The 19,331-nt window shown below is 36.8% G+C and overlaps 1 protein-coding gene across 2 annotated transcripts; it reads right to left on the bottom strand.

Moving 5' to 3' along the window:
* Positions 1 to 561: 561 nt before the first annotated feature.
* On the bottom strand, positions 562 to 17,794 carry LOC140884819 (B3 domain-containing protein Os03g0212300-like). 2 transcript variants are annotated; one of them, XM_073291685.1, is made up of 5 exons: positions 17,670 to 17,794; positions 17,268 to 17,574; positions 16,933 to 17,063; positions 16,484 to 16,820; positions 562 to 699 (listed from the first exon to the last, which is right to left on the bottom strand). In XM_073291685.1, the coding sequence occupies exons 1-5, from the start codon at positions 17,739 to 17,741 to the stop codon at positions 650 to 652; spliced, it is 897 nt and encodes a 298-aa protein (XP_073147786.1). In that variant the 5' UTR covers positions 17,742 to 17,794; the 3' UTR covers positions 562 to 649. The 2 variants fall into 2 exon arrangements, with proteins under 2 accessions (XP_073147786.1, XP_073147787.1); XM_073291686.1 differs by lacking the exon at positions 562 to 699 and having other exon boundaries at positions 16,235 to 16,820; positions 16,933 to 17,079; positions 17,269 to 17,574.
* Positions 17,795 to 19,331: the final 1,537 nt, after the last annotated feature.

Raw genomic sequence — 19,331 nt, 5'->3', positions numbered from 1 at the left:
GTTTTACCGTGAAAAGAATATTTTATTCCTTAAAATCATCCTATTTTGAAAAAGATTTTATTTATTATCTTTTGCCTTTCTTGGACATGAAGTTATTTATTTCTTTGATTAACTTGATTTGAAATATGATTAAGTTTATCAGATTATGGTATTATCGTATATCTATTGATTTAATTCTTTATTGTGTAGATTTATCTTGATCAAGATATAGAGTCCTACGCCTACAAGAAAACATTCTAAAGAAGGATCCTTGGTCTTTTTATTGAAGATATGCGTGCACAAGGAAAAGGGAGATACACAGAGAGAGACCGTGAGATTTACCAAAAGAACTTGAAGTACACGAGAGAATTCTGAAGATCTTTGGAAAAGCTTGTATCGGTCGTGTGTTGCCTTGAAGCATTGAAGAACACTTGAAGATCAATAATCGAAAAGTGTGATGAACACGAGTTTTGGCAATAAAGATTTTCTTCTCCTTATTTCGTTTTCTTTATTCTATTACACATAAAATTTTTAGGAGAACTTTTACTCTTTATTTGAAACGCCTACTACTAATAAAATGCGGAAAAATAATAAAATAAAACATGTTTCAAAATTCCATCATAATAGACTAAATAACTGCGACGGTCACGGGGTCCACTGCTCCGTGAGCTCATACGTCCTCACCACCGGTAGGAGCTACATAAATGTCATCATGCTCACCTGCACCATATAAGCGTAGTGAGCCTACGGGCTCAACATGTCTAATCCTTTATAACAAGGTTAAAAATAATGCATCACGTAGATACTAATACATATACATGTACATGAGCATGCATGGAAACATTTTTCATAACATAAATGCTGAATCATAAATCATAAACATAACATAACTTTATTCATCATACATAACATAATTGAGCATGTCATAAACATAAAAACTGAGTATGGTCATATCCATGAATGTGACTAATAACTATGTCGACTGATCAGTCTAAAGAACCATCGTACGTGGCGGTGGATAAATCCACCTCTATGCTGGTAGTAAACTACCTCTGTGCCAGTGGTAAAACCACTTCTATGCCGGTAGTAGAACTACCTCTGTGTCAGTGGTAAAACCACTTCTATACTGTCACATCACTTCAATTTCCATAAAAATATTTTTCATGCTCAATTCTTAATCATAAACACATCATAAAATATTTCATGTATGCATGCACTTAAAATATGTCCGTAATATATATTTAATTAATTTTAATAATAAATATAATTTTACTTAAAATAGACTTCATGCATAAAAATAATTAAATATATATTCCGAACTTAGTTTATTTTCATGGGTTGGTCCAGACTGCTGATCACTCACTCTAAGCCCATTAAACTTAAATAAAATCCAATAATCATATTTTAGCCCAAATAACTTAATTAAACTTAACTTGACCTAAATAAAATATTTAAGCCCAATTACTTAACTTAAGCCCAATAAAACTCTAGACTGGCCCAAAATCCACTGACTGGCCCAAAAATTCTCATGGACTCCCAAACCCATAAAAATCATTGTGCTAACTTAAATAAATTATTTAAGGCCCAAATAAAATTATTTGGAGGTCCAAATAATTTTATTTCTAATTAATTTGCCCAAAAACCAATTAAAACATTAAACATTTAAAAATTTAAAATACTCAAGCCCGGCCCACCTAACTCGGACCCGGACCAACTTAACCCGACCCATGACTACCTGACCCGACCCAGCACTCAACCCTGACCCATAACCCGACCCAGCAACCCCCCCCAAACCCCAAACCCGATCACCCCTCTCCTTCTCTTCTCGGCTGGGCGAGCAGCAGCCATTCCATGGCTGCTGCCGCCCTGATCCGGCCGCCCCTGGCCGGAGCACCACCTCCCATGGATAACCCACATCCAGGGGGTTCTAACACAACAAGAATCAGACCAAAACATGGCCCGAGGAGTGAGAACGAAGCTCTGCACCAGACGCCTTCCTCCTCCTCGCACGCAGACTGAGCAGTCGCCAAACTTTCGTTCGTGCGGCTTCCTCCGACAACCGAAGACCGTGAAACCACTTCTCTATTTTAGCCAACATCTAAATATTTTAAACCCAACAAACCACGCACAAATCCATGGCCTGAGTAAGGAGAACGACCCCTCTCTTCCCAAAGCCCTAACCTACGCGTCTGTGTGCATCAGAATTGAATAGCTTCATTTCCAGCCTATGACACCCTAAAACTCTGAACAAACTCGACCCTAAGGCACCCTGGGACCCCTCTGACTCGAGCCCTCAGCCCTGGACCATACCATGCTGAAGAAAAACGTGAGCCATGCCAAGTAGACACTCAAACATGCATCAAACATCCATGAAATTGCATAATTCGAAAATATCTGATAAAAATCTGAATAAAACCCAACATGAATGGTTAATAGCTTATATGGTGTTCAAACGAAAGAATAAACATGCCTTAAACGAAGATAGATTGAGAAACGAGACAATAATCGCGTGTACGGCGCTCCGAGACGACGAACGAACCAAAGACTCTAAGAATCTATGAAGGATCGGCTATGGAGATTGCTTTCTGCTGAACGTGAGAATGGGGGTGGGAGGAGATGGAAGTTGTCGGCTGAGTGGGGTTAGGGTAGGGTAGGTTTTTGTTTTAAATTTTTGTAACTAGGAATAATTTGGGATAATAACTAATATAAAATAATTAGGTAGATAATATAACATAAATATAAGATTTTAAACTCTTAAAAATACCTACTAATCTGATAACTAATCAAAAATCCCGAAATACTAATTTATAGTATTTTTAAAAATTAATAAAATTCATTAAAATGACTTATTTTGGCTAAAAATCAACTCTTAAATAAGTATGTAATTAAATACTAAAATTTTCTTGACAAAATACCTTAAAATAAGATTTTAAGGCTCATAAACTCATAAAATATTTTTGGCTAAGAATTTTGGTATCTCGTCCGTCCACGGTCCCGTTAAGCGATCAAAATAATAAATATTCTCAAAAATCCAAAAATACCATAACTGCGGGTTAAATGATAAAATAAATTTAAATAATGCATATAATTCACATAATAACACATAAATGTCATTTAACCCAAATATAAATTTTTAAATAATTAATTTCCCTAATTATGCATGCGAATTTACGTATTAAAATTTCCGGGTGTTACATTATTTTTCAATTGTTTTAAGAAATTGAATTTTTACAATAATCACTAGTTTCATGGTTGTAAAACTCTTTGAAAAATTTTCTAGTAAAGTTTTGCCTTGAGGCGCTGCAAGAGTATTTTATACTCTTGCTTAATTTATTTGAGCCTATTTATTTGGTTGCTTATTTTTTATACACGCTTAAAATTATTTTCCGCTGCAAATTACTCAAGGTGTTATAGTAGGTGTTGTCAACACCTTGTGACAACACCTCAAACTGTTTATGTGCAACCATTATTTCCTTTCAAGTGGCATCAGAGCCATCTTCTTGATACACTAAGAACTGATCTTGGTTTGCTTATTTTATTAAAAGGAAAAGATGGACCCATCGTCTGTTGCGAACTCGTTCTTGAAACCTCCAGTTCTTGATGGCACGAATTATGCACTATGGAAGAATAGGATGCGATATACTATTAAGGCTATGGATGTTCGTGCTTGGCAAAGTATTCTGACTGGTTGGACTCCTCCAACGACGCAAGATGAAGATGGAGACTATATCATCAAGAAAGAAGAAACTTGGACTACCGAGGAAACACAAAGTTCAAGCTACAATGCTAAATCACTCAATGCAATTTTTGCAACTGTAGATATGAGGATGTATGGGATCATATCTGACTGCACTATTGCTAAGGATGCATGGGATGCTCTTCAAGAACACTGTGAAGGCACTGATAGAGTGAGAAGAACAAGATTGAGACTGTTAAACACAAGATTTGAAAATATCAGGATGGATGAGAATGAGACTATTGCTGATTATGATAAAAAAAACTTAGGGAGATAGCTACAGAGGCGCATGCTCTTGGAGGACCTATTGCTAGTGAAGCCATGGTGAACAAGGTTCTTCGTTCCTTGCCTAAAAGATTCAATGGGAAGATTTGGGCGCTTGAAGAAGTAAAAGACACTTCAAAGATGAAGATGACTGAACTGATAAGCATTCTTCAAGTTTTTGAGATGAACAATAAAGAGCAAGAGAAGGATAAAGGAAAGTCAATAGCTCTTCAAGCTTCAAAGCCTTCATATGAGGAATATATTCAATTCCATCAAGAAGTTCATCAATCTGATTTAGAAGATGATTCGATCTCTCTCATGACTAGGAAATTCAATGATTATTTGAAGAGGATGAAAGAGTCAAGAAAGACGGATCAAAAACTCAAGGCTCCAATGTTCTCCAACAAGCCCCTAATGATTACTGGACCAGAACAGTCACCAAGGAAGCCTACTGATACTCCTAAGCCTCGAATTACGTCGGAAGGGAAAAAGAAGGTTGTTCCAAAGAAGTTGGACACTTTTCAATGTCATGCATGTCAAGGATTTGGACACTATGCAAACGAGTGTGCCAACACGCTTAGGAAAGGGATGAACACGTCTTTAAGTGATGAGGAGTCAGAAGAAGAAGAACATGAATATGAAGAGAGTCACACTGCCTTATCTGTCTTATTGGATAGCAAGAAGAAATTTCAAGTAAATCCTTTAGGTGTTGTCGCAGGTGTTTCCACACCTGGCCGCAACATCTTCCAAAGGTCAGTTTGTTTGAATTCCTCAATTACTGATAATATGTGTGATAATGATACAGGTGAAGAGACAATGTCCATAGAAGAAGCTCGGATGATGTTTGAAGAATTACATACTGATTGGATCGAAAGGAATAAAGTGAATACTATCCTTTCAAAGGAAAATTCTGATTTAAAGGCTGATGTGTCAAGGCTGGAAGTCATGCTGAGTAAGAAAGACATCGAGTTAAGCCAAATAAAGGAAGAACTCGGAAAGGAAAAGCTACATTGGCTAAGTTCAACTCAAGCACCTCCAAGCTTGATTCTCTACTCATGATGGGAAGAGATGGTACGGCTGGTTTAGGTTTTGAAAACAGCATATTTGAGATTGGAAAAAGTTCGAAAGGGCCTGTGTTTGTCAAGAAAAGTAGCAGTACAGAAAGCTCAAGCAAAAAGGCCTTACCAGTTGATCCTCCAAAATCAAAGCCACAACCTACTGCCCCTTCAAAGTCTAGAAGGAAACGTAAGTACATTTGTCACTACTGTCATAGACCTGGTCACATTAAACCATACTGTTTTAAGCTGCAGGAAGACTACAGGTATAGATCTGCATCTAAGGTGTTGCCAACACCTCCCCACAACATCCCTAAAAACAGATCTTATGTAAGAAAGATTTGGGTACCAAAAGCTGATATTCAATGTCATATGATTTATACTGCTTTGAGAACTAATGTTTCAGGTGCATGGTACTTTGATAGCGGTAGCTCTCGTCACATGACAGGTTCCAAGAAGTTTCTCTCTGATTATGTTGAACAGAAAAGTGGAAAAGTAACCTATGGAGGAGGTTCAAAGGGAAACATTTTCGGAAAAGGGACTCTGAATGTTGCTGGTCTACCCAAGCTTCGCAATGTGCTTCATGTTGAAGGATTAACCGCGAATCTAATAAGCATAAGCCAACTTTGTGATGATAATTTGCATGTGCAATTTGATAAGAAATTATGCAAAGTTTTTGATGAATCAAATCTCTGTGTCATGACAGGTACTAGGTCATCCGACAACTGCTATCAACTCAGAGAAGAGATGGCTTGTAGTCACACCAAAGTTAATGAGTTTGATTTATGGCATCAAAAATTGGGTCATGCAAATTTCAAGACATTAAAGAACTTGAGTAAGTTAGATGCTGTGAGAGGTATGCCTAACTTAAAATCTGGTATTCCATTTGTGTGTGAAGCATGTCAGAAAGGGAAGCAGACTAGGGTGTCATACGAGGTGTTGCCAACATCTGTGACAACACGCTGCCTTGAACTTTTACATATGGACTTGATGGGTCCAATGGATGTTGAAAGTTTCGGTGGTAAGAAATACTCTTTTGTTTGTGTGGATGATTTTTCACGATATACTTGGGTAAACTTTCTGAGAGAAAAATCGGACACATATGATGCATTCAAGAAGCTGCTCACTAAGATTTCGAACCTATACAATCTGAAGGTAATCAGAATTCGTACTGATTATGGTAAGAAGTTCGAAAACTCTTTTTTTGCTAGCTTGTGTGATAAGAAAGGTATTTCTCATGAATTTTCTGCCCTTAAAACTCCACAACAAAATGGGATTGCCGAAAGAAAAAATAGGACTTTGCAAGAAATGTCAAGAGTGATGCTAAGTTCTAAAAATATTTCAAAACGTTTTTGGGCTGAAGCCTTGAATACTGTATGTCATATTTCAAATAGAGTCTATTTGAGAAATGGTACTACTATGACCTCCTATGAAATTCTCATGGAAAAGAGGCCAAACTTTAAATATTTTCATGTTTTTGGATGTGTATGTCACGTTTTGAATGATAGAGATCATCTTGCTAAATTTGATGCAAAGAGTGATAAGTGCATGTTCTTAGGATATTCATCAAATAGCCGAGCTTATAGGATGTATAACTTGAGAACAAGGACTATTTTTGAGTCAATTAATGTTGTTTTTGATGATTCTGCAGATCTAAAGAAGAAAACAACTGAGGATGATGTTGATGATCTGCTGGATAATTCTGAAAATATAGATGTTGTCAAAGGAGTGTTGCCAACACCTCCTATAGAAAATCCAGAATCAATAGTTGAAAAGACTACTGATGAGAATATTGATGAAAACAGTGAGGTAAATAAAACTAAAAAGAATGTTCCAAGCAGAATTCAGAAGAATCACCCAACCTCATAGGTTATTGGAGATGTGCATGGAGACTTGCAAACTCGAAGGAAAGAGAAAGTGGATTATCGAAAGATGGCAGGTTTGTTATGCATGAGTTCTACGTATTCTCAGGTACGTTTTTCCTGTTTCGTGTCAAACATTGAACCCAAAAAGGTTGAAGAAGCATTAAAAGATAAATTTTGGGTCAATGTTATGCACGAAGAGTTAGAAAAATTTGTGAGGAATGATGTTTGGTACCTGGTACCGTGTCCTGCTCATGAAAATGTCATAGGAACTAAATGGATTTTTAAAAATAAAACTGATGAGTCGGGAAACATCATTAGAAATAAAGCTAGGTTGGTAGCTCAATGGTATACACAGGTTGAAGGGGTGGATTTTGATCCCGCATTGAGTCTGTCCGACTTTTGCTTGCTGTTTCATGTTACATGGGAATGAAACTCTTTCAAATGGATGTAAAAAATGTCTTTTTAAATGGAATCCTAAATGAAGAAGTTTATGTGAAACAACCTAAGGGTTTTGAGGATCCAAATCATCTTGACTATGTATATAAGTTGAAAAAGGCATTGCATTGATTGAAGCAAGCACCACGTGCATGGTATGGGAGACTTACTGAGTACTTGCTCAATATTGGTTTCAAAAGAGGTGAAGTTGATAAGACCTTGTTTGTGCAAAAGTCTCAAGGTAATATCTTAATTTGCCAAATTTATGTGGATGATATAATATTTTGTGCTTCAAATGATAAACTAGTTGATGATTTTGTGAAGTGCATGTCTTCTACATTTGAGATGAGCATGGTTGGAGAGTTAACTTACTTCTTGGGCTTGCAAGTAAAACAAATGCATGATGATATATTTCTGTGTCAAAGCAAGTATGCTAAAAATCTCGTGAAAAAGTTTCTGAATGATAACACTAAGCACATGCGCACACCTATGGGGTCTAATGAAAAGCTGTCTAGGGAGGATGTTGCCGAAGGTGTTGACAACACCCTCTATAGAAGCATGATTGGTAGTCTTTTGTATTTGAGTGCTACTAGACCAGATATCATGTATAGTGTTTGTTTGTGTGCTAGATATCAGTCTAACCCAAAAATCACTCACCTAAAGGCCGTAAAACGTATACTGAAGTATGTGGCTGGAACTTTGAATTCGGGTTTGTGGTACACTAAAGAAACCAATTCGAATTTGGTAGGGTTTAGTGATGCTGATTGGGCTGGGGATTTAGATGAGAGGAAGAGTACTTCGGGAGGATGTTTCTATTTGGGGAATAACTTAGTGTCATGGTACAATAAAAAACAAAACTGTGTTTCACTTTCTACTGCCGAGTCTGAGTATGTTGCTGTTGGTAGTTGTTGCTCTCAACTTCTATGGATGAATCAAATGTTGAATGATTATGGAATTAAGAGTGATACTCCTATTGTGTACTGTGATAATTCTAGTGCCATTGATATATCCAAAAAATCTAGTACAACACTCTCGAACCAAACACATTGACATTAGACATCACTTCATTCGAGATTTGGTCGAGAAAAGCATAATCTTAATTGAGTTTGTTGGAACTAATAACCAATTAGCTGATATATTCACAAAAGCTTTGGATTTCGAGAGATTTTCCAGTCTAAGAAAGTCTCTCAGTATGTGTGCATTATAGACAGAACTTAGATATTGTCAGGAGTGCTGCCAATACCCTGTGACAACACCTTTTCATGCATGAGCACTCTTAGGATCTTAGGCATTTTTGCATACATGCATTCATTCTGTTTAGTGATGTGTTGGATACTTTGTAACCATTGACTGGTTTTCACTCAGGATTCTGTGCAAAATATTTTACAGCTTAATATGGATTAATTGAAGAAAAGTTCTGAATAAGTCACGTAGTAGTGGAGGGACGTTCGTGTATTCCATGATCATGTCCCAAATGAAAAGTGACTTTGCATATCAGAATAACAAAAGAACGAAATGATTAAGCTTGAATTAAATCAATCATCAAATTTGGTTGATAATCAGAAGCAAATGGAAAAAGCTACCTAGAGGGGTCCATTTGAAGATCGTTCCTTTAGTGTGCAGGCTACCACTTCTGTAAAATAATGAAAGAGGAAGTTAAGCTTTTTGAATCCTGAAGTGTTGCTGGAAGATGTTGCCAACATCGTGGATAACACCTCGCTTGTCAACATATTATTTGTGCACATAATTGCATTTTAAGTTTATGTCGCATTCTGTTTTAGACATAATTAGGACATGCATATTTTGATTTGTGAATATCTTTGGCCAAAAGGTTATGAATTCCGATCGAACAAAATTTGTGGTTTTTGCCCTATCCTCTGAATTTTTGAATTTGAATGTGATTGGATTTTGTTTCAGTGGTGTTAAATTCTGATGAAGAGTTAAATTTGGAAATATTTGGTGAAATATTTGGGCCAAAATTATCGGAGGAAACCAAAGGGATTTATTTCCTAATTAAATCGGATTTGTTACCGTTCCTTTTTTGTTACCGTTAGGAACTTTGTTACCGTTGGGGCCTACTCAGATTCCGAGTAAGAATAGGAAAGATTTGGTGCCTTTTATATTTATGTTCTTATCTGTTTTTGGAAATAAGTTATCTCCTTGTTTCGTCTTGCACCTCAATATTCTTACTCTCTGATTCTTGTGCCCTAGTTGCCATTATTTTCCTTTCGTTCTCACGTATTCAAATGGCAGGAAAACGTTTTGATTCACACGATATCCGTTCTGAGATGGGCTACACTGAAGATGCTGCAGAAGGTGTCACAACACCTACATCACCACACCCCGTGGTTGAACAAGCAATTGTCCCTGTTGCCGAAGAACCAGTGCCTTTGGACTCCATCGCTCCAGGAGAGCCAGACAATGAAATCGATGTAGAAAATTTGCCTGATATGTCTGTGCTAAATAAGGTGTTTCCTACGAAACCCTTAACCCGTAGATCAAAGAGACAAGCAGGCTACAATCCTGATTACACGGCATCGAAGCGTTTTCGTGGGAAGGGTCAACCATCAAGACCTTCTTTGGTTGACACCGAATTTTCATCTGGTGATGCGAGCTCCGATGAAGATTTTAAGTTGGTACATCGAAAGAGGGGAAAAGCAAGTGCAATGGAACCTTCTGTTCCAACCATTCCCGTTCCATTTGAATCTGAAGAAAAGTCAAAGGGGAGTTCATCATCTGATAGTGACTCTTCAGAGTCAGAATCCCCTGTTGCTGCTGATGAAAAAGATGCATCCGCATTTGCTGCTAATTTTGAGAAGACATCTACTGCTCATCCTGCTCCGTCCGATGATGAAGAAATGTCTATAGCCCAGTTTATGGCTAAAATGAAGAAGTCAAAAGGCAAGAAGCCTATATCCACTGCTACTGCTCCTGTTCCAGAATTCGAGGATGAACCTGATGAAGAGATGCTTCAGGAATATGCTGACAATCGCCCTCAACCTTCTGATAGTTCCAGCTCTGATTCGAGTGAAGATTCAGATGCTGAGAATGAGTTGGAAGAAGAGTCAGATTCTGATGACTCTGAAGAAGAAGAGGAAGATGCTGAGGAAGGTGTTGCCGACACCCTGGACAACACCTTAGGAGAAGAGTATCGGGTAAATTCGTCCTATTCATCTGCTTTTTATTCCAAGAAAATTGCTGATCGCTGGGAAAATTATGCTGATAGAGAGTTTCTGGAAGAGCATAACATTGATATGGAGAGCTATGTAGCTCAAAATATGGTGAAATTTTTTGAGGTAAGGAACCTTCTGTCTACTGTTACTACTGCTGGTTCGTATTGCAGAGATATTGTGCGTGAGTTTTACTGCAATCTCACTGAAGCTGTGAGGGATCCAAGATACATGAAGTATGAGAAAGTTTATGTGCGAGGGCAGATCTTCTCTTTCAGCCCTGCCATTATAAATGGATTCCTTCAGACTCCTGCCTCTAATGATGCTGCTCTACCAACCATGGATGAGATGATATATGTCATCACTGGGGGGGCATGCCACTGCGTACCCAGCACATCCTAAGAAATTGTCAGCAGCTAAGCTTACGTCCTTTTACTCTGTTCTTCATAAAACTGCCGTGAAGACCTGGACTCCATCTGGAAATTCCAGTGTGGTTACCAAGCATCAAGCCCCTGTCTTGTATGCTATTGGTACTGGAATTGCTTTCAATTATGGCCGACTCGTGTTTGACACAGTCATGGAATTTGAGACGGCGCTCAACCTACTTTGAAGTTGCCTTATCCTTCACTCATTTACTCTATGTTGCTGTCTCAAGAGATTGAGAAGGATGATGATGAAGTACTTATTGAGCCTGGGGAGTTGCTAAAGATTGCACCGGCATTGCTCAAAGGAAATAGGAAGATAGACCTTCCTTGGTCTGAGACTGCTGATTATGCAGGTGTCATGGCAGGTGCTGCCAACACCTCCTCTGCTGCTGCTGTTTTTGTACCCCCTTCTGCTGCTCAAGCTGTTGATTCGACGTTCATTCAAGCTCAATTGGTGCATGCTGAGCAGAAGATTGCACAAGCAAAGGCTGACCTTGCCTACTACGAAGGGTTAAAGGCTCACTATGAGTCTCTTTTAAGTGAAGATGGCCCTTTTGAACAAAAAAGGGGAGAAGAAAGTGAAGAAGTTGACTCAGAGAGCAATAAATTTTAATCGTAGTTTTTGGTTTTACTAGTTTATTTGTTTTTATTTTAGGTTAAAAGTTTTGTTGATTTTGATCTGATTTGCTCTGACCCTAATCAAAACTGTTTTGGTGTTTGCTCTGTTGTTTCGTATGATTATTTCTCCTTGCACTTATGTTTTCTGATTTGAGGTGTCATAGCTAGATGTTGCCAACATCTTATGACAACACCTTTGCTTATACTTAGGGGAAGAATCTATTAAGGGGGAGTTTTGATTAAGGGGGAGTTTCGTTGTGTTTTATCCAATAAGGCAAAAAGGGGGAGATTGAAAGGAATATTTTATTCCTTAAAATCATCCTATTTTGAAAAAGATTTTATTTATTATCTTTTGCCTTTCTTGGACATGAAGTTATTTATTTCTTTGATTAACTTGATTTGAAATATGATTAAGTTTATCAGATTATGGTATTATCGTATATCTATTGATTTAATTCCTTATTGTGTAGATTTATCTTGATCAAGATCTAGAGTCCTACGCCTACAAGGAAACATTCTAAAGAAGGATCATTGGTCTTTTTATTGAAGATATGCGTGCACAAGGAAAAGAGAGATACACAGAGAGAGACCGTGAGATTTACCAAAAGAACTTGAAGTACACGAGAGAATTCTGAAGATCTTTGGAAAAGCTTGTATCGGTCGTGTGTTGCCTTGAAGCATTGAAGAACACTTGAAGATCAATAATCGAAAAGTGTGATGAACACGAGTTTTGGCAACAAAGATTTTCTTCTCCTTATTTCGTTTTCTTTATTCTATTCCACATAGAATTTTTAGGAGAACTTTTACTCTTTATTTCTCAATTATTTTGAGAAATTGAATTTTTACAATAATCACTAGTTTTAGGGTTGTAAAACTCTTTGAAAAATTTTCTAGTGAAGTTTTGCCCTGAGGCGCTGCAAGAGTATTTTATACTCTTACTTAATTTATTTGAGTCTATTTATTTGGTTGCTTATTTTTTATACACGCTTAAAATTATTTTTCGCTGCAAATTACTCAAGGTGTTATAGTAGGTGTTGTCAACACCTTGTGACAACACCTCAAACTGTTTATGTGCAACCATTATTTCCTTTGAGGCATGTGATAGCTTATATATCGAGGCAGCTGAAGCCGCACGAGGCTCGATATCTGGTTCATGATCTTGAAATCGCCGCGATCATATTTGCTTTGAAGATCTGGCGTCACTATCTTTATGGTGAGTCTTTTGAGATCTTTTCTAATCATAAGAGCCTTAAGTATTTGTTTTCGCAGTCAGAACTGAATATGAGACAGAGAAGATGGTTAGATTTGTTGAAAGATTTCGACTGTGAAATCAAATACTACCCGGGAAATTCGAATGCAGCTGCAGATGCCTTGAGCCAAAAATTTTGTTCTTTATCTCTTTCTACTATCGGTATTTCTCAGTTGATCGACAACTGTTACACTTCTGGTTTAGAGTTTGAAACTGATAGAAGGACTATCAGAGTGTGCTATTCAAGCTGAGCCAGAATTGTTTATGAAGATCAGAGAGGCACAGAAATCCAATCCGAGTATTCAGATTTTGATAGAGAAAACCAGAGATGGACATCAGTCTGAATTCCAGGTTAGAGATGATACTTTGTTTGTGAATAATCGTATTGTTGTGCTTGATGTTTCTGAGTTGAGACAGTGTATTCTTCGAGAGGCACATTGCAGTCAGTTCAATGTTCATCCAGGTGGCCAGAAGATGTACAACGATTTGAAAAATCAGTTCTGATGGAAGAAGATGAAGAGAAATGTTGCGAGATTTGTATCCCGTTGTTTGAACTGTCAATAGGTGAAAGCAGAAAAGAAGCGACCGGGTGGTCTGTTGCACATTTTGAACTGTCAATAGGTGAAAGCAGAAAAAAGCGACCGGGTGGTCTGTTGCACATTTTATCTGTTACTGAATGGAAGTGGGATCACATTTCGATGGATTTCTTCACAAAGCTACCGCGATCTGTTCGAGGATGAAATGCTATTTGAGTAGTGATCGACAGATTGATAAAGTCTGCTTGCTTTATTCCGTACAGGATGACGTATCGTCACGATCTGATGACCGAGTTGTATGTTAGCAACGTTGTGAGATTGCATGGTGTGCCGAAGTAGATAGTTTCAGACCGAGACCCTAGATTCACTTTCACTTTTGGTACAGTCTTCAAGAGGCACTTGGTACTCGATTGCATCTGAGTACAACATATCATCCTCAAACCGACGGACAGTCAGAGCGGACTATCCAGACTTTAGAGGATATGCTTCGAGCAGTAGTGCTAGAAGTTGGCACTAGTTGGCAGGATTCTTTGTCTCTTGTCGAATTTTTTTACAACAACAGTTATCAAGCGAGTATCGGTATGACACCTTTTGAGGCTTTGTACGGTAAGAAATGCTGATCTCCTTTGTTTTGGGACGATGTGTCTGAGTCACCTGATTTGGGACCGGATATGCTTCGAGATATGGCAGAGCAACTAAAGATCATTTGGATGAGAATGAAGTCAGTTCAAGATAGACAGGCGAAGTATGTGAATATCAGACGTAGACCTCTGAGTTTCGATCAGGGAGACCGAGTATTCTTGAAGATTCTCTTTTCAGAGGCACTGTTAGATTTAGAAAGAGAGAGAAGTTATCTCCGAGATTCATCGGACCGTATAGGATTCTCGAGAAGTTAGGCGATATTGCCTACAAACTTGCACTTTCTCCATATTTATCTTGTATTCACGACGTTTTTCACGTCTCTATGTTGCGGAAATATCATCCAGATCCTTCTCATATTCTTCCGCTTGACGAGACTCTGAGCTACTTTGAGCGACCGATTCAGATCCTTGACCGAAAGGAGAAACAACTAAGAACCAAGTCGATTCCTTTGGTGAAGGTTCAGTGGAGCCATCACGGAGTCGAAGAGGCAACTTGAGAGACAGAGTTTGATATGAGACAGCGATTTTCAAAGTTATTCGGATGACGTGAGTTCTTCTTTCTGTCTTAAGTTCTTAATTTTATCTTATGTGATTAATTCTTATTGATTTTGAGGACGAAATCTTTTCTAAGAAGGGGAGAATTGTAACACCCCAAATTTATCTTAATTGAGTTTATTTGAGTTAATCGGAGATTATAGAATTCAAAAATTTGAATTTGATCAGGGTCTATTTTGTAATTTTTGGAATTTTCAGGGAATAAAATGCAAATTTGGACTTTATTAGATATTTAAGCTCCTTTGACTTGTCTTTTTCACTCCTCCTTCACCTCCAACACGCCTCTCCTCCATTGAAGACTTCCAAACGCCATATTCAACCTTTTCTTCTTCGGTTTTCGGTCGATCCTTCCAGTAGAATTTAAATCCGAAGTTAGTATAGCGATCCTGGCAGCTAGAGCTTCATTCCATAGTAAATTTTTCTTCGATCAGTTATATTTCAATTTTTGGATGTTGTTAGAATCGATTGAGTTTTGGATATGATGTTCTTGAGCTAGTTCTTATCTTTTATTCTAAGTCGGATTGGAAAAAAAGTGTCGTTCGCTTTTATTATGATTTTGGTAGCATATTTCAAAATTGGGAATTTTGTGATGTGTTGGTTTTGAATCGATATTGTTGTTTTGGTATTGGTTTGAGTTGATTGCGATGTTATACTACTGTCTGTGTTTCCGGTGATCAGAATATAGTCGTTATGCCGCCGGTTTGAGTTTTGGGATTTTGATTCATTTGAATTGTTGAACCATTTGCAGTTGGGTTTGATTGTCATTGTTGATCTTATTTTGCCTCCGTACAGATTGGTTTGAAGTTTGTTGAGCCCAGAGTTAGCAGAAGTCGATCGTCGAAGAGTTAGACGTAGAACGGTAAAGAGTTTTACCTTGATCGTTTAAATTATTTGGTTGTATAGATTTTGATATAATATCTTATTATAGCTTATCCAGAGTTGGAGCTGTTAAATCGAAAAAGGTATAAGCAGACATCGGTTAAGCGGGATAGAACACTCAAGATAGATGGTTCTTGAGTTTTTCCTAAATCACATACTTGCATCAATAGTTTTTCTAGAGTGGGAAACATGTATTTTTTTGATTCAGCTCTTGCTATTATTTGATTTATGTTTTAATTCTTTGTGTTTTCTTTATGCATTTATCTTGAGCCTAAATCTTTTATTTCAGCGGGCAGAACGACCTTTTTATTTTAGACGTTTTGGGGGCTATATTCAAGTGACCTGGGTTGTAGAAGTCCACCTAGTATCAGCATACTCTTTATAGTTGCACCAAAGTCTAGAGGATGGAGATACGTGACACCAACTCGATCGGGAGAGTAGGTGAGTTGTTTACGTGATCTCATCCTCGGGATCTCAAAAGAATAGCAGAGTTGATATCTCGGTTTTAAAGACATGCATTTCATTCGTATTCATATTGATTATGTTGTCCTTATATCATGCTATTGATATATTACTTGCTATTGCATGTTATGTTGCTTTTATTGGAAATATCATTATCACCGGAGTTATCCGGCTGTTGCTTTGTTTTGTATATGTACTTGGCAACAAGTGGGGCAGGATCGAGTCAGGGGATACTTGGTTAGCATTGAGATCAAGGATCAGAAATGAGACTCGGTTTAGAAGTCGAACAACGTGTCAATCTAGTTTATATTTTAAAGCATGTTTAGAACTCGAACTTCATTTCGAGCCGAGTTCGAGCCCAAATATTTGAAATTATCGAACTTCGAATCGAGCTCGAACATACTCTTATCATGTCGAATTCGAGACTTAAAATTTTACCATTATTCGGCTCGATTCGGTTCGTTTGCACCCCTAGATGATACCAATGGTTATACGTTATTCGACTTATAATACAGATCATAGCAACACCAAAGAGTTTATCAAAGTTCAAAACTTTAAATCTCTTCCAAACTCGAAACCGCTAGAAAATCAAAAGAAAACGCATTCCTCCTTACATGGCGTGTCGTAGGAAATGGGAAGTTTCGAAGGTCTTATTCCCCTTTGTCCGTTGGACTTGAAAAGTTTTCCTCCATTTGGGGCGTCATTCAAAACCTTGGCTTTCAGTAAGGTGCCACCAAACTTTTCACATTTGAGCAAAACCGTGCTTCCAACGGCAGCCTTGTTTCCTACCAGGAAATCTTTCCACCCGCCCGTCAATGCAAATCTATATCCCCCATTCTGCCGGGGAAAAGTTGCAATCTGAACCGGCCACAGCCTCGATTTTGAGTCCTGCAAATGTATCGTTGTGTCTTGAGCAATTCCGGTCGACAGCACAAAAGCTTTGGGGATGTCCTGTTGTGGTAAATACCAGCAAAAAGAGTACTAACGTTATGATTACCGATTAAAAAAATATGAAAATTGAAACTTGGAGGAGGGATATCATGACACAGAATATAATATTCACCAGTCTGCAAGACTCTCGCCGATCCAGTTTCTTGGAATAACGTCCAATCTTGCCAGCAGCATCAAATTCATCTTCAGGATTACTCCAATCTTCATCCTCGCTTTTTATCTTTGCATCCAAATCTTTTGCCACTGGAGCACGATTCACCGCAAATCAACACCAAAACCCACATGAATTTGGCATCCAAATCTTATGATTTCTTTTCGTTCTTAAAATTGGGGAGGATCGAGTTAAACACAAACATCAACAGATAAGAGCCCTAAGGAAAACAATAGGGAAGCTACATACATGCATATTATATCGATGCGTGCAAGAGCAAACTTAACCGAACTCACCGCCTTCATGAGGATCGGAATCTTGGACCGGATTCTTAATTGCCGTAATTCCCCCCCTCACACAGGCATTGATTCCATATACCGAAACATCAAATACGGCCCTTCCGCTATACCAGAACACCAAAAATTCTCCAATCGCAAGCCCTGCATCTTCACAAAACTTGGACCAGCCTCCGGAAAAGTAATAATTTTGATCCTCCAGTTTCTCCAGTTTCACATCCCACATTGTCCCGGAACCAGTCCTGAGTTGGGCTAGGGATTTGGGCAAAATTTCTCCCCATTCTTTCGTGAAAGCAGGCGGCAACCGCTGCAGCGTAAAATCCGAGAAATTTCAAGTTAAATTCGAACCATCCGTGTAAAATTACAAGCAAAATTACTCAATCGACGGATCTAAACACTTACGAGTTGGCGATTGAAGTCTTCGTTGATCAAAACCTTGAAAAACGAGGGCATTGATTTCTGATTCCTCGCCATTGTTGGTACCTGTACTGTAAATTGAATGCTGCTGCTCTGATGACAGTAACTAATGTTTTGTGAGACTTTTGTTTTATAGAATCCAATTAAAATGTTTTGTTTTGTTTGTCTTTCTAAAAAATATTTTAGATATATCGTCTTAAATTTCTCCAAATTAACTTTAGTTTGATTACTCCCTCCGTCCTAATTATATTGTCAACATTTACTTTTTTGTTTGTCCCAAATATATAGTCATATATTATATTTAATAATATTTTTTTACACTTCTTTACTAATATACCCCTATTAACTACACCTTGAAAACTGTGCAATCATTTTTTAATACATTGAATAGGGATAAAATAGTAATACAATTTTATATGAAATTTGTTTTCCCAATACATTTTTCTTAATTTGTGTGAAAATCCAAAGATGACAATATATATGAGATGGAGGGAGTATTATGTTACTAAATGGTGTTTTATTTAATAAAATAATTAGATAAACAATGTTTTATCCATTTTTTGAGAAAAATATTAAATCGATAATTTAAAATAGGGATGAGTTTTCGATATACAATATAAAAAATATCGGGATAAAAAATTTCGCAAAAGTTGTGAACGAGATTAACAATTTTTCAATCAAACGATCGAAAGTCATAGTCGTAGGCTTTGATACTATGTATAAAGTGAATGAGAGACAAACAACTAGGTTTTCTATATCATAAAAAGTGTATGTAAAAATTACACAACAATATGTTTATATAGTTAAGTTAAATACCTAAAACAATAAAAAATACTAATTTTATATCTTTATTAGCTAATAAATAGAAAATCATAATAATAAAAATATAATCTAACACCATTCACCTTGAATGAAGTGACCCAGCCAAAATTTCCAACATATTTATGCACACATTGTCACATTTTGAAAAATTGAGTCTAGTTGACATCGGCGTTATAAACGTTTTCACATTGAAAAAATAAGCTAGCCTCGATTTTCAGAGACTCAAATACCAGTTTATTGAATCATGAGAACTAAAATGCATTGTCATTCATAAAATGAATTTATAATGTCTTTACAATGCATAAACAAATCACAAAATTTGATTTATAACTGATCAATAACAGGGACGGAACTAGGATTTTTAAATGAGGGGGGCGAATTTAGTATTATGTAATTATTAATTATTGAAAAATTTAATATATATATATATATAAAATAATATAAAAAATAATTTTTGACTTGTATCATTGAGAAGAGTTTATTAAAATTTTGAAAAAAAACTGAAATTCTTATAAAGTAATTTAAAATAAAAATTAAATATGTGGTTTATATTAAATTATGTAAAAGTTAAAAATATTTGTTTTGAAGTTTTTTAATATTTAAACTATTAAAATTAAAACTTTAATCATTGCAACGAAAATATTTAATATATAGATTTAAAATTAAAATAATATGTAAATTTTTTATTTACATGTCTATTATATTTAGATAAATTATTATACTCGAATTTTTTTTTATATACAATTTCAAACTAAGTAGTGATTAAATTTATTATGAAATTTTGAACAAAATATGCATAAGTGTAATATCAATGAATAAATGTAA

This window comes from Henckelia pumila, chromosome 2, assembly GCF_033568475.1.
Source record: "Henckelia pumila isolate YLH828 chromosome 2, ASM3356847v2, whole genome shotgun sequence".
In the NCBI taxonomy this organism is placed as follows: Eukaryota; Viridiplantae; Streptophyta; class Magnoliopsida; order Lamiales; family Gesneriaceae; genus Henckelia; species Henckelia pumila.
Note: the sequence above shows the minus strand (reverse complement) of the source record. Positions and strands in the feature narration are given on the sequence as shown.